We start from the raw sequence: 14,324 nt of genomic DNA on the forward strand, positions 1-14,324 counted from the left end.
GAACCAGCCTCTTCAGCAGAGCTAAAATTTCTGTCCTGGAAGACCGCTTTCCTTCTGGCCATCACTTCAGCCAGAAGGGTCTCCAAGCTGCAAGCACTCATGGCTGTGGAACCCTTTTCCATGCTGACAGGGTATCCCTCAGGACTAACCCATCCTTCATGCCCAAGGTGGTGTCCAGTGTGGCTCTCAACCAAACCATTCATTTGCCCACCTTTTTTCCTAACCCGCAGAACAAGGGGGAAAGGATTCTGCACTCTAGATGTGCATAGACAGCCCAGATTCTGTCTAGACAGGACTAAATCCTTCAGAAAGTCTGATCAATTGCTGGATGTCCTTCATGGATGCATCTGCAGTCATAACAAGTGGGGTTGTCCTGTCGTCAGGCAGCCCTGCAGTCGGCCGGATTCCAAAGTCCGGGTCCGGCTTCGGCTGATGTCGCACTCCACCCGACGTCATCTTTGTTGGTCTTCGGGTATAAAAGCATCAGCCGACGCCATTTTCCTCAGTCTTTCTTGCCACGTGGCGCCTGAAGCAGAAGCTGTTCGCAAGTGCCGGTCGGTCGGATCCAGAGATTACTTCTACCGAATACTACTTCGAAGACTTCTAAAGCTAAGTACCCCGTTGGGGACTTTTTCTTGCCTCAGCCGATGTCAGAAAAAGTTAACAATTGTTTAACCTGTGGGAAACAAATACCTCATAAAGATTTCCACTCTTACTGTCTGCCTTGTTTAGGCCCAGCCCACGACGTAGCAGCCTGTTCGGCCTGCGCTTCTTTCAACCGACGAACGCTTAGGCGTCGGTCGGAGTTTGCAGAACATTTTTGCGGGTCTGATGTTGCGTACATTATGCCGCCGGATCCTCCGACTACCCAATCTACCAAAACGCAAAGAAAAGACCGACACTCGCGGTCCGCGGTTTCGGCCGAAACCATGGTTAAGCAAATCATGAGTGTCTCGGTTTCGGCCGAAACCGAAAACTGATCAAAGTACAGCTGAACCTATTCCTACAACTGAGGCCCCTGCTACAACTCTTGAATCGACCTCAGAAATTTTACCCACTACGGTGGTTGACTTATCAGACACCATCCCCTTGGATGTCTCTACCCCAGCACGTGGTGCTGCTAGGCCTCCAGCAGCCATGTCCATTAAGGCCTTCGCCAGGGCTAAAGCAGCCAAGACTACTAAAACAGTGCCTGTTAGACCCCCCACATCCAGGCCCTCTTCTAGTTCTCAAATGCTTATTTTGGCAGAAGATTTAATTTCTTTAATTAGAGGATCTCAATCTCACCCAGACAGGGCTTCTCAGCCCCCAGAGAAGAGACCTAGGGCAGAGCCCCCTGAGCCAGTGTCTTCTGATGATTCTGCTGATGAATCAGACATTACTGACCAGCCAGAGGCTCCCTTCTCCAATTTTGAAGATTCTGATGCTGAAGAATCCATTCCAGCTGCTTCCCACCAGAAGAATTCTCCTTTGGGGAAACCCTGCATGCCATGCGAGAACAGTTCCAATGGCAGCAACAGGATTTTTCAGACTCCAGAAAAAGACTTAGGACCTTTCTGCACCTCCCACAGCACAGGCCCTTAGCTATACCTCCTGTTCTCTCTGTGGTGGATGATGCTTTCAATGATGTTTGCTCCGCTCCAGATTCTTTACCCCCAGCCCCTGCCAAACCAGACAGATTTTACAGGGTGCCAGATACTCATCACCACCTTTACAAGGCCCCACTTGCAGACCCAGAAACTATATCCCAGGGTCCCAAGGCAGTAGCCGCGACCATAGCTAAAAACCCTATTCCTTCTGAAAGGGAAGCAAGGTCATTAGACAGATGGGGTAAAAGGTCTACACTTCAGCTACTCTCTCAGCTAGAGCTTTAAACTGTCAGTTTCACATGATACAATACCAAGAGTTTATGCTGGATCAGTTAACTAAAAAACTAACCACTGATGAATCTCTTGATAAGAAATATGTATTAGAGATGGTAAATAACATACAACAGGTTAGCAACCATTCCTTAAAATGTGGCTATGATGCACTGGAGGCTTCATTTAGATCAGCCATGACTGGCACAGTGATAAGAAGGCATGCATGGCTAAAGGAACAAGCTTTACCGGATCATGTTAAAGCTAAGTTGCTGGATGCTCCTATGGACAAGACAAGTTTGTTTGGTACACCTGCCCAGCAGGTTATGAAGAAAATGGAAGAAAAGGCAAAATCTGTTCAAACTGTTAAAGATTTCTTGCAGGTTCAACCCCCAAGGTTTAGCAGGAACTGGCCTGCCAAAAATTGGTCCTTTCCTGACTCCACAACATTTCAAAGAGGCAGGAATAGACGTTCCAGAGGCAGAAACCAATCCAGAGGAGGTGCCTATAGAGGACGACAGTGGCAAGGTAACAACAGAGGCACAGACACAGCCACTGCCACTACATCAGCACAACCACAGTGACTTAACCCTACATCCGCCTACCAGGGAACAAATAGCAGCTCCTCTAGGCGGAAAGTTAACCTTATTTTCAAAGAACTGGCACTACATAACAAAAGACAAGTGGATTTTACAAACCATAGATCAAGGTTACCGGTTTCACTTCCACACTTTACCAGTCAAAAGAGGAATGCCAAATCTACCTCCAAATCAAAAACAGAGGCTCTACGCCAGATAATGGAGTTAGCAAACATGAGAGCTGTGGAAAGAGTGCCAACAGCAGAGCAAGGAAAGGGGTTCTATTCCAGGTTATTCCTAGTTCCAAGAAAGGAAAAAAGTTGGAGACCAATTCTCGACCTGTCCACCTTAAATACATACATCATTGTCCCAAAATTCAAAATGCTGACCCTACAGCAACTCCTTCCCATGCTGGGCAAGGAGTCTTGGCTGGTAACTCTAGATCTCAAGGAGGCATACCTGCACGTCCCCATTCGACCAATCTGCAGAAGATACCTCAGATTTCTTGCAGGATCAGAGCACTATCAATTCTCAGCATTGCCCTTTGGCTTATCTACTGCCCAGAGTATTCACAAAATGCCTGGCATCAGTAATCGCCCATTGCAGGCTACAAGGAATTCAAATTTACCCATACCTGGACGACTGCCTGCTACAAGGGGACAACAAAAGCAAGCTGACAACAGATTTACAAAGGGTCATTTACTTGCTACAAGCACTGGGATACACAGTCAATTTACAAAAGTCAAGGCTGATACCATCCCAAACAAGGACATTCTTGGCTGAATTGGACACAGTAAAACAAATGGCATTCCTGACTACAGAAAAACAAAAGAACTTCCTCTTTACTTCTTGGCACTAACAAAACTGAACAAGTTAACAGCAAGAAAAGTTCTGCAGGCCTTGGGCTTCATGGCATCATGCATAATCTTGGTTCCATTTGCCAGACTACATATGAGGAAACTACAGTGGTACCTAAAGAATTTATGGTCCCAACACAGACACAGTCTAGAAACAGAAATCCCACTAATTCCATGCTTAAAACAGGAGTTCCTATGGTGGGCTCAGGCATGCCAGTCAAACCCAGGCCTACCCTTTCGCAGATGTCAAGCAAGCCAGACCATCACAACAGACGCTTCAGACCTAGGATGGGGGCCCACATGCTGGACAAACGCGTGCAAGGGTTGTGGACACAGGATCAACTTCACCTGCACATCAATCTAAAAGAAATGCTGGCAGTAAAACTGGCAATCCAAAAGTTCAAACCATTTCTCAAAGAGGGCCAGTTGATGATAAGGACAGACAACACCACAGTCATGTGGTACATCAACAAACAAGGAGGCACTCATTCATACCCCTATGCAGAATGACCTTGGAACTGTGGACCCTGGCACTCAGCTACAACATCCAGTTACAGGCAATATTTGTACCGGGAAAGACAATACTCTAGCAGACATATTAAGCAGAACCACTTCGGATGCCCACGAATGGAAGCTGCACCCGGACATTTTCAAGACCATCTCAAAGAAATGGGGAATGCCACAGATAGACCTATTCGCATCACCTCTCAATCACCAGCTCAGAAAATTCTGCACAAGGACATTCCACCCACTAGCATGGAAAGTGGACTCGCTCTCCTTCAACTGGAAAGGCCTAACAGCATATGCATTCCCACCTCTTCCCTTGATACACAAGGTACTACTAAAAATCAAGGAAGAACGTCCAAGGATAATCCTGATAGCTCCAAACTGGCCAAGACAGCACTGGTACCCACTACTGAGGAGCATGTCTCGGAACAATATGTGGCCAATACCCTGATGCCTTTGATGTTAACTCAGAACAACTACAGCATCATACATCCAAACCTAAAACGTTGCAACTGACTGCATGGAACATCACATAGCAGCAGCTAATTCAGAACTTTCCCAAAGAGTTAAAGACATTATTCTTGAAGCACGCAGACCTTCAACAAGAAGGAACTATGCTGGAAAATGGAAAAGGTTTGTCATTTGGAGTACGGAAAGAGGAAAAGATGTGTCAAACATAGATATACCTAACATTCTGGAGTATCTGGCCAAACTTCTTCATTCAGGCCTGTCCTACTCCTCCATCAAGATACATGCATCAGCTATTTCAGCAGAATACAGCTTTGATCCACCTGTTTTTTCGCACCCTTTGCTCAGGCAGTTCCTCAGAGGAATCAAGAATGTAAAACCTCCAAGGAAACCACCATTACCAGCTTGGGATTTAAACTTTGTGCTAGAAAAATTAACACTATCACCCTTTGAACCAGCAGCAACAGCAGACCTACAACACCTGTCATGGAAAACTGCTTTCCTACTGGCAATTACTTCAGCAAGGAGGGTTTCAGAACTACAGGCCTTAATGGCAGTGCAACCCTTCCTGATCTTCCACCAAGATAGTGTGTCCATGAGGACTAATCCTACATTTATGCCCAAGGTGGTATCCAGAGTGTCTTTAAACCAGGCAATCCACTTACCTACCTTCTTTCCCAACCCACAAAACAGAGGGGAAAGAATACTGCATACCTTGGATGTGCATAGACAGCTACGCTACTACTTGGACAGAACAAAAAATAGCAGAAAGACTGACCAACTTTTGTAGCCTATGCAACAGGAAGGGAAGGAAAAGCTATTTCCAAACAGACAATCTCCAAATGGATAGGAAATTGCATACGATTCTGTTACTCCTTCCATGGAAAACCAATTCCACAGAACATAAGACCTCATTCTACAAGGGCAACAGCCACTACCACAGCCTTCTTACGAGGAGTGGCAACCAAAGACATTATTGAGGCGGCTACTTGGACCTCCGTGCATACATTTGCCAAGCATTATAATTTGCCTCTATATTCCAGATCCCGAGCAGGGTTTGCCACTGCTGTACTGCAAGGGATCCTAAACACACCATAATCTACTTTTATCCTCCTCCCTAGTTGGCTATGGTATTCTACCCACTTGTTATGACTGCAGATGCATCCATGAAGGACATAGTACAGTTTTGTACCTACCATAAATGTAGATGTCCGAACTGGATAGCATCTGCAGTCAGGATTACCCTCCTCCTTCCCTCTGTGGTACTCCTAGGTGTTTACCCTCCTAATAGCTAGCTGTTGGGGGGGAGTCTTTTTTATGGTGTATTTGTTTGTATATATGTACATACATGGTTATTGTTGTGTTTACCTCTATCTATTTGGAAACATTGGCATCTATCCAAATTTTAGCCTGCAAGAGGGCTACTGGCATCTGGGGCAAGAAACACTGAGGAAAATGGCGTCGGCTGATGCTTTTATACCCGAAGACCAACAAAGATGACGTCGGGTGGAGTGCGACATCAGCCGAAGCCGGACCCGGACTTTGGAATCCGGCCGACTGCAGGGCTGCCTGACGACAGGACAACCCCACTTGTTATGACTGCAGATGCTATCCAGTTCGGACATCTACATTTATGGTAGGTACAAAACTGTACTTTAGCTTTGCTGCATGGACAAGAGGACAAAGCCATGTCCAAACAAACAATTTCCAAGGGGATAGCACACTGCATCCATTTCTGCTACAAACAGGAAAAGCCATTCCCCAAGGGGGTCAGGACTCACTACACCAGAGCAGCCTTCACCAGGTACATCCTGCAGGCTGCCACCTGGACATCTGTTCACACCCAAACATTACCACTTGCCTATCTTCTCCAAATCCAGGGCAGGGTTTGCCTCTGCAGTCTTGCAGGGCATCCTATCCAGCCCCTAGTTTCCTTGACTGCCTCCATCCATTTCCTCAGCTTTGGGAATCAACCCAAATGTGATGACTGCAACCGTGAAATACGAAAAACATAGTACAGTTGTATACACTTACCATAAATGTAGATGTTCGAGTGTATTCACTTTTGCAGTCCTGGTTTCCCTCCCTTCATCCCCCTCTTCTCTCTTCTCTTTCCTTACAAGGGACATATTGGTATTTACTTTCTACTGGTGGGGTTCTTCCACCAGAACCTGGCTCCCACTTGGGTGCTTCTGATAGGTTAGGGCAAGAAAAACTGATGTAATGGCGTTGGCTGCCTTACTTTTATATTACTGACGACCTGACGTCAGTCCTGAAGCGACAGCAACCGACGCAGAAATAGTAAGCCTCTAGTATTCCAGCCGGCCGAGGGCTACCCTGGCAGGGATAACCAAAATGTGATGACTGCAACAGTGAATACACTCGAACATCTATATTTATGGGAAGTGTACACAACTGTATTTTTCTCATAGCAATGCACATTCCAGGAGGGACTACTACTCAAGAAGACGGGCTCAGCCAGTGTATTCTGATGCCTGTAAATGATACCTCAGTCCATCAGTAGCACAACTGATTTTTCATTGCTGGAGTGAACTTTCTTGTGTGACTCTCTTGCTTCTCCAACCAGCAGCAAGGACAGCATCTACATTGTACTGATCCCTCCATAGGTACAGAAATCGAGGGACAGTGGTCTGTCAGTGGCCTGTCTGACTTCTTTATGCCTCTTTATTGCCACTAATGACAGCATTTTTGCAGGAAGGAACTCCATATAAAGCATCATTTAACCTTGTAACCCCTTTTTGGCCCAGGCAAATTTGGTTCTTCATTTTCTGGCTTCACCTTAAAGAGGAGCCTTGGCTTCTGGATCCAACACAGCATCTTATGTCCCTATCTGCCTGATGAACCTCACCTGGACATTTTTTCTACCCTTTGACTGCATGGTCTCTCCAGTTCCACTAATGGCTGGGCAAATGTGTCATACACACCTAGAATAGTCCAGCAGCTTTGCGAAAAACAACTCTTAAGCTGTATATGAGTCAGTTGAAGAAATGCTAAATCTGGACACTTTAACACTGATTAGATCCCTTCTGCACTCCAGTTCCCTCAGTTTTCCTATTCTTGTTAACCCTTTTCAATTCGGGTTCCAGTTATTCCATCATTAAAGTTTGGCTGCCATACCTAATTTCCATCCAAGGTATGAGTGTGTGGCAGTGGGCATGCAAGGCTCCATTTGTCAGGCAAGGCCTTTCTAAAAGGTATCTTCTTAGATCTACAATGAAAGATCCATCATTTCCTTTGGGTTTAAAAGTCACTTCAGAGGTTGACCAAACAACCTTTTGAATCATCAGCCAAATCTGATTTAAAGTCTTGTCTTGGAAAACAGCATTCCTAGTAACTATTACATCTGCGAGGCGAATTTCTGAACTCCTGGTTCTATCTTCCAAATCACCTTACACCGTTTTTCACAAAGATAGTAACTTTACAAACAAATCTGTCCTTCTTACCTTAAAGTAGCATGTGCATTGATTATCAATCAAACAGTCCATTTGCCTGTCTTCTTCCCCAGTTTTTCAAATAATGGAGAGTACCTGCTACATCTTTTAGATGTACATAAACAACTGCAATTTTATCTACACAAGACAGAAGATTTCAGGAAATCGGAATAGCTGTTTGTGTCTTTTTCATCAAACAGACTGGGATCACCAATTTCTAAAGTTATCCTGGCCATATAGATTATTGATTGCATTTTTTTTGTATGTGTTCAGCAGGTTCTCTCCCTATCAAAGCCTCCTAAAGCACATACTACTAGATCCATGGCAAGTTCCTTTTCCTGGTCTAGAACTTCCAATGGTGACATTTGTGTAGCAGTTACTCAGTCTAATACTCTTACTTCTATTACTCATTACAAACTAGATTTGACCTCCAGAAGCAGAGCTGCTTTTGTGTCAGAAGTTCTCTGGAATATCCTTCTATGAGGGCTACCCAAGATTCATGTAGCTGGAGACTCAATTCCACACACTGAGGAATAATGAAAAGGACAGCATCAGATATTAGTTATATACTCACCATAACCATACACTGTGTTGACCATTTTCATTAGTCCTTAACTTCCCACCTTCCTTTCCCTTTCTTTCATCTTCTGGAGTGCCTTGTGGATATTATGGAACCTTTCATTCCAAGTTTGAGCTCCAGCATTACTGTTCTTTCCTTCTTTCTGTTCTGTCTTAGCAGCAAGTCAGTCTGAGATATTGTTGGCTGACTGGGGAATTTTTGGTAGAGGGAAGAGTTCAAAAGTTGGATCTGAAGTCGACTATACGAGTCTGAGTTGGATCTGGTATCCACACGTTGAGGAAGAATGAAAATGAACAACATATATACGTTATTATGGTAAGTACATAACTTTGATTTTTGATGGTCTGAAGCTATGGTATGTGGTCATTAATTTAGTATTTAGAAAAGTCTTGAATAACTATTTTTCAAAGTATGACTGATGTCTGTTTTTGTTTTTATTCTTTCTTTCTACAGAATGAGGATGTTCGGCCACATATCCAAGAGAGATTCCGTTTGCATGATTTGCTTCCCCCAGATTGAAGTCTTTGTTTTGTTTTTTTTCCTGAATCTCTCTCTCTCTTTTTTTGTTATATTTTGTAAAACGGAAGGGGAGAAAATACAAGACCCATCTGGATTAAAATAAAAACTTTGCCATTAATTTTAAATTCATGGGGTTAGGCTTACAGGACTACTGGCTGAAAGGCTAAAAAGTTTTATTTCCATATTATTTTGCCCCCTGTGTCATTTTCGGGTTTGTAACAGTTTAGTAACACCAATGAAAAATTACTTTCAGCACACTGAGACAGCATGGAGGTCAGGCTTCTTGATGTACATCTCATAGTATTTAAATTTTAAATGTGATCTCCTTTTAAAAGTGGCATGACAGAAGAAAACATTTAGTCTGTGTTCCATACGGGTGTGGAATATGGTTTAAATATTAAGTTCTCTTTTATGCCTTTGCTAAAACATATATGCATTTAAATCTTAACTGACTTAGATGCAGTGCAAAACTTTTTTTCTGAATGACCAGTGGTCATTTTTTATTGATGTTATGCTTTATCGTACATACCTAGCTGCAGTTTTGTTTTTGTTATATACCTGAAAAATCCATAAGGGGCAGAAACCGTGTGGAAATTAGACCAGGTCTTTTGCCTGATAATACCACAAGACACTTTTGACATTTCATTGAATTTTACAGTTTAACAGCACCGGGAAATGTGCTGTAATACTTTTTTTTTTTTTTTCTCTTTTGTACATTATTGCCATTGCTGTTGAAATTTGCATTTTTACCCCATCTTTCATTTTTTTTCCTTTTTAAAACCTGATTGGTTAATCAAGGTTGCAAACAAACACTTCAGCTGTCTTCACAGAGGGACATTTTTCTGGGTAGAAAGGAAAGGATTAAGTTGCAGGCTTTAGAAATTGTGCAACTCCAGCAGGAAATTTCTGCGTGAGATCAAACGTTAAAGAATTCTGTTTCTGTCACCAGCAGCTTAACCTGTATTTTCACAGGATTTCATAAAACAGAGATGAAAATGGACTTGTATTTTTCCTCTGTTTTGGTGCTTCAAGTAGGTCTAAAGCCTCTTTGTTAGTTAATAATCTCATTTCAACAGGAATGGCCAGTAAAAGTTGAGTTTTATATTTTCCTGTTCTAGATTATAAACTTTATACATTTTAACTTAGACTAGAATTTCATAAAGCATTCCTTTTAGTTGATACGCTTCATATCTACTTTGGATATAGCCAAATTGTATTAGATTCTGTGTTTGGATGGCCATTCTCCTGCTTCGTCTGCCTGCAAACTGTATATTTGTTTAAAGAATTCTGTAGATTTAGTAAGTGTATTTTTCCCTTAGAGTACCATCATTTATATTTTTTCTATTGAAAATACTCCACTGTTGAAATACACTTTGATAATCAAGGCATCTATGGAATAGAATGTGGGCTCTCGGTATATTTTTTTTGAGTTCCATGGCTAGTTAACAGGAAAGTTCTGGTAAAATGCCCGAGTCTCTGAAATTGCTCAAGGCATAAAAGTGCTGTACTGTTAAGATGGAGAGTTATACCAGTCCAGCATTTTTATTGCACTTTTTAATAAAAATATTGTAAGTGTGAAACATGCCGTATGATCATGGTAGACATATTAATATGAAATAGCTCTCCTTTTACTTTTTGCTGTATTAAATGAAACCAGTACCAGCATTCCAGAGAGCCCTGTGAATGTTTCATGAGGATTTAAACCATTATGATAGCTCCATTACACCTACAGGAACAGTAGCTCTATTACACCTACAGGAACAGTAGTTATAAATTTCCTAATGAATAAGCAGAGTTGCTTTGCAAAACAGTGCATTTTATTTTAAAATGTTAGACTGACTTTACCATCTCCCTAGAATGTGGTACACACAAAAAGTTTAGCAGAAAATGATTACATTAAAGAACTTCCTTAATGCAGGTCAACAACTGACATTATTACAAATGTAGAGGTTGATGATGCAGTCCTTGAATGAAAAATTATTTCCTGGAAAAAATTCAGTTCAGTCTTTTGTGGAAGGTTGAGAGAATTTTTGTTATTTCTGTGATGAGTAACAATGGTGTTAAATGTTTACGTTGTGCTAGCAAATTGTAGAACAAAACAATATTGAGTATTGGTTATTCCAGCTGTAGTATATTTACTACAGTGCTGGTCAGTCGGTTTGAAATCTTATGCGTTGTATAAGTTGACTAATACGAGGATATTTTAGTACCTTGCAGGATGCTTAAAGGATAATCTAAGCCACCTTTGAGAGTGATGGAACTCCTCCAGATTGACCTTGTTTAGGAATGCAGTTTCAGTAATGAGCGGTACCACAGAGTAGCCTAAATGTGACTTTTGCTTAAAATCTATTTAGTAACTTTTCAGTGTCCAAACTTTCCCTTACATTCAGAAATTTGAGTATTCATTATTATGGTGCAGTATTTTAGGGTAAACAAAAATATGAGATGGTAGGTGATTCTTTTAAGTGTGGTCTGAGCTACCAGTGAGGAAGAGCAAGGCTTAGGAAACTGAGACATTTTCTGGCAAAGTTGCTGCTGGCATATCTTCACAAGTTGCTGTTGTCACCTGAGTAGTCAAGTGCACTAGCTAATGCAGTTAGTTTTCTGAGCGACTTTTTCACAACATTTGGGCTGTATTTGCAAAACCTTTTGGGCAGTCAAGTTCCATCTCAGAAGCCGTCACAGACTGAAAGATCCTCCTCTGCGAACATTGTATTTAGAATTACACCTTTGCTGTTGGTATTTTATTTGGCTTGGTGAACTGGAAGTCTTCTTAGCAAAAGATCCTTTCTTCAGAAGCAATCTTGAAGAACACTCACTGGTTAAAGTGACTTGCTCAGGGTCATGCAGTTTGGAGGTGGAGGCAGAGGGGGGGGACCCAAAACTATAGGATTAAATTCATTAACAGCTTATAGCCTAAACCCTCTGTGCTAATCTGCTAGTGTTGCAGCATTTTTCAGTTTTCACTTATGCAGATGCAGAGATTACCTGCAAAGCCAGCTACAGGTCGCCAGAGAGGGTGTCAAGATTGCATTTGTGATTTAAATTTTTACTTGGGCTGCGTCTTGAACCTGCCTTCTTGGTTGCCTTTTTGGTACTGCAGTGTTAACTTTTGCAGTTGTATCATTGTTTTAGGTTACATTTTTTATGTATGCTGTTACACTTTTTAAGCTTTTACAAATGTGAAAATTTAAATTGTTTCCCAACACTCGATATCCAGATGTCTGTTTGCTGACTTATGATGTGCTGCACAATCACCTAAGCAATTCAAGTAATATGCCATCATAATGGTTTAAATACACTACTGAATGTAGTCTGTAAAGCCTTGATTCAAGTGCAGTTCTAAGAGGCTGGCCTTTTTGGGGTCGTGTCACTGCCTACCCATTACTATATTTAATAATGCAGCTGTGTTATTTATTTTGGCCTCTTGACTGCATTTAAACACCTCACTCTCTCCGATTGCTTTATGTGTGGGATGTTGTGGAATGGCACTTTTTCTAAAGACGAATTTGATATTTTGTATGCTTGTTAAGAAAGTACAGTATTGGAAATTAAAAAAATGGACTACAATAAATGGAAAATGTCAGCTAATTTTTTGTATATTACCAGTTTACTTGTACAATTTTTTTGTACAAATTACATGCAGCTTCATTTTAAACAGAGTCCTTAAAATAAGGAAAATCTTTTTAAAAGAAAATTAATTTTTGTATTTTTTTATTTTGAAAGGCATGAGTCATGTCTTCTTTTTTCAATGTATTAATGAAGATTTTAACTTTTCATCAGGTTGAGTGTTTTTCTTACTATATTACTGTTGTATATGTAGTCACAGAACTGTTAAAAATATCTAGCATGTAGAAGCAAGCTTGTTTTGTGTAAAGATTCCTTATTCATTAAACAGTTTTAATCATGGCAGATATTCTGCGGACACTGAAAACATTTGCAGTTCAGAATACTGATTTTTGTATTTAAAGAGACGTATTTTGCTTGCAGGAAAATCATTTTAATGAAAACTGAATTGTATTTATCTTTAGGGCATACCAGCATTTTATGCTGTTTTGTCTGGTCTTTATTGAAATAAAATGTAAATATTATCATTAGCTGTGCTTTCACATAAGTATTAAAACTAATTTAGTTTAAAATATATATCTCCATTTCTGAGAATGAACTAGCATCAATTTTGTTGACACAGATACACACGCACACTCAGAACTTTTTAAAGTTTGTGTACTGATTAAACTGATGGTGTGCATGTGTGTGTGTGTGTGTGTGTGTGTGTATATATATATATATATATATATATATATATATATATATATATATATATATGTATACACACACACACATATACATATATATATATATATATATATATATATATATGTATACATTTGTGTGTATATGTATATATATTTATATATATATATAGAGAGAGAGAGAGTACATGTGAGAAGCAGAGCTTCAACTACAACAAATCCTGATTTCACACTTATTCGTGTGTCAACAGTTTGCTTTTGAATAACTGGGAGTAACGACATTTCTAGAAAATTTGCATTGATTACCGTAACTACTTGTATACACATAATAAATTTGAATACAGCCTTAATGGTACCAGAAGTGATGATGATTAACTTCTGGACCTTTCAAACTAGGTCATTTTGTTAACAGAAAATGCACAACTTTGCAGGTATAAAAAAGTCTTTACTAAAATGCTTGCTTTCTTTGTACTAATAGCTGTAGTTGGGGTGATCTGAATAGATGATGATCTCTTTTTTTCTGCATGTCAGCCTGAGTAAGTCATCAGGCGTTTTTCTTCATACAGTTGTATACTGTACTGCACTGTGCCTTGCAGTTTTAGTGCTGTTGTATATTTTGCTTTTCAGTAGTCAGCATCCCTTACATTGTTATAAAAGGTGTTAGGTGTATAGTGCATGATCAAGAAATGTGCAAAGTAAAAAAAAAATGAAATCTGAATCCTATTTTAACAACCAATGTATATAGGTGTGCACATTTGTATAAAACAGAAGTTAAAGAACTGTATTACTGGGGAAAAAAATTAATATAGGTTCATAGGAGGTTACTCTGCTTGCAAGGGTCCTAGGGCCATTAGCCTGTTAACCTCCTGTGAATCTATATTTGAATTTTTTTCCAGTATCACATAAGGAAAGGTAATGGAAAGATTGTAATGCCTTTTTTATATTCATCAAGTTTTTATGAACTTGATTTGTAGGTATAAGACCAGTCATTTCATGTTTTTTTCAAGCTTCACATGTGGGTGTATCCTAAGATTAGCAAGCATTTGACATTGAAAAATATAAGCAGCATTGTGTTTCAAATGAAAATAGCAAACATGTAAAGCTGCTTTAAAAGAATTACATCCCCCCAATATTGGTGCTGCTTCCACCACACATCTGCTTCACATGTCTAACTCTCGAGATTACTGCACCTTGAAATAGGAGTTTGCTAAGATACTGCAGTCTCAAAATTGGTGTACAGATAAGATATTA

General features: G+C 40.5%; 1 protein-coding gene across 1 annotated transcript in view; it reads left to right on the plus strand.

Annotated features, from left to right (window-relative positions):
- CTDSPL2 (CTD small phosphatase like 2) overlaps nt 1-12,917 on the plus strand; it is a gene marked incomplete in the record, with an annotated part of 2,284,573 nt that extends 2,271,656 nt beyond the window's left edge. Inside the window, 1 exon segment of the mRNA XM_044078258.1 lies at nt 8,755-12,917. Coding sequence (XP_043934193.1) covers nt 8,755-8,820 — 66 coding nt within the window.
- Nucleotides 12,918-14,324: the final 1,407 nt, after the last annotated feature.

This window comes from Protopterus annectens, chromosome 7.part0, assembly GCF_019279795.1.
Source record: "Protopterus annectens isolate FY-2018-M chromosome 7.part0, PAN1.0, whole genome shotgun sequence".
Taxonomy (NCBI): domain Eukaryota; kingdom Metazoa; phylum Chordata; order Ceratodontiformes; family Protopteridae; genus Protopterus; species Protopterus annectens.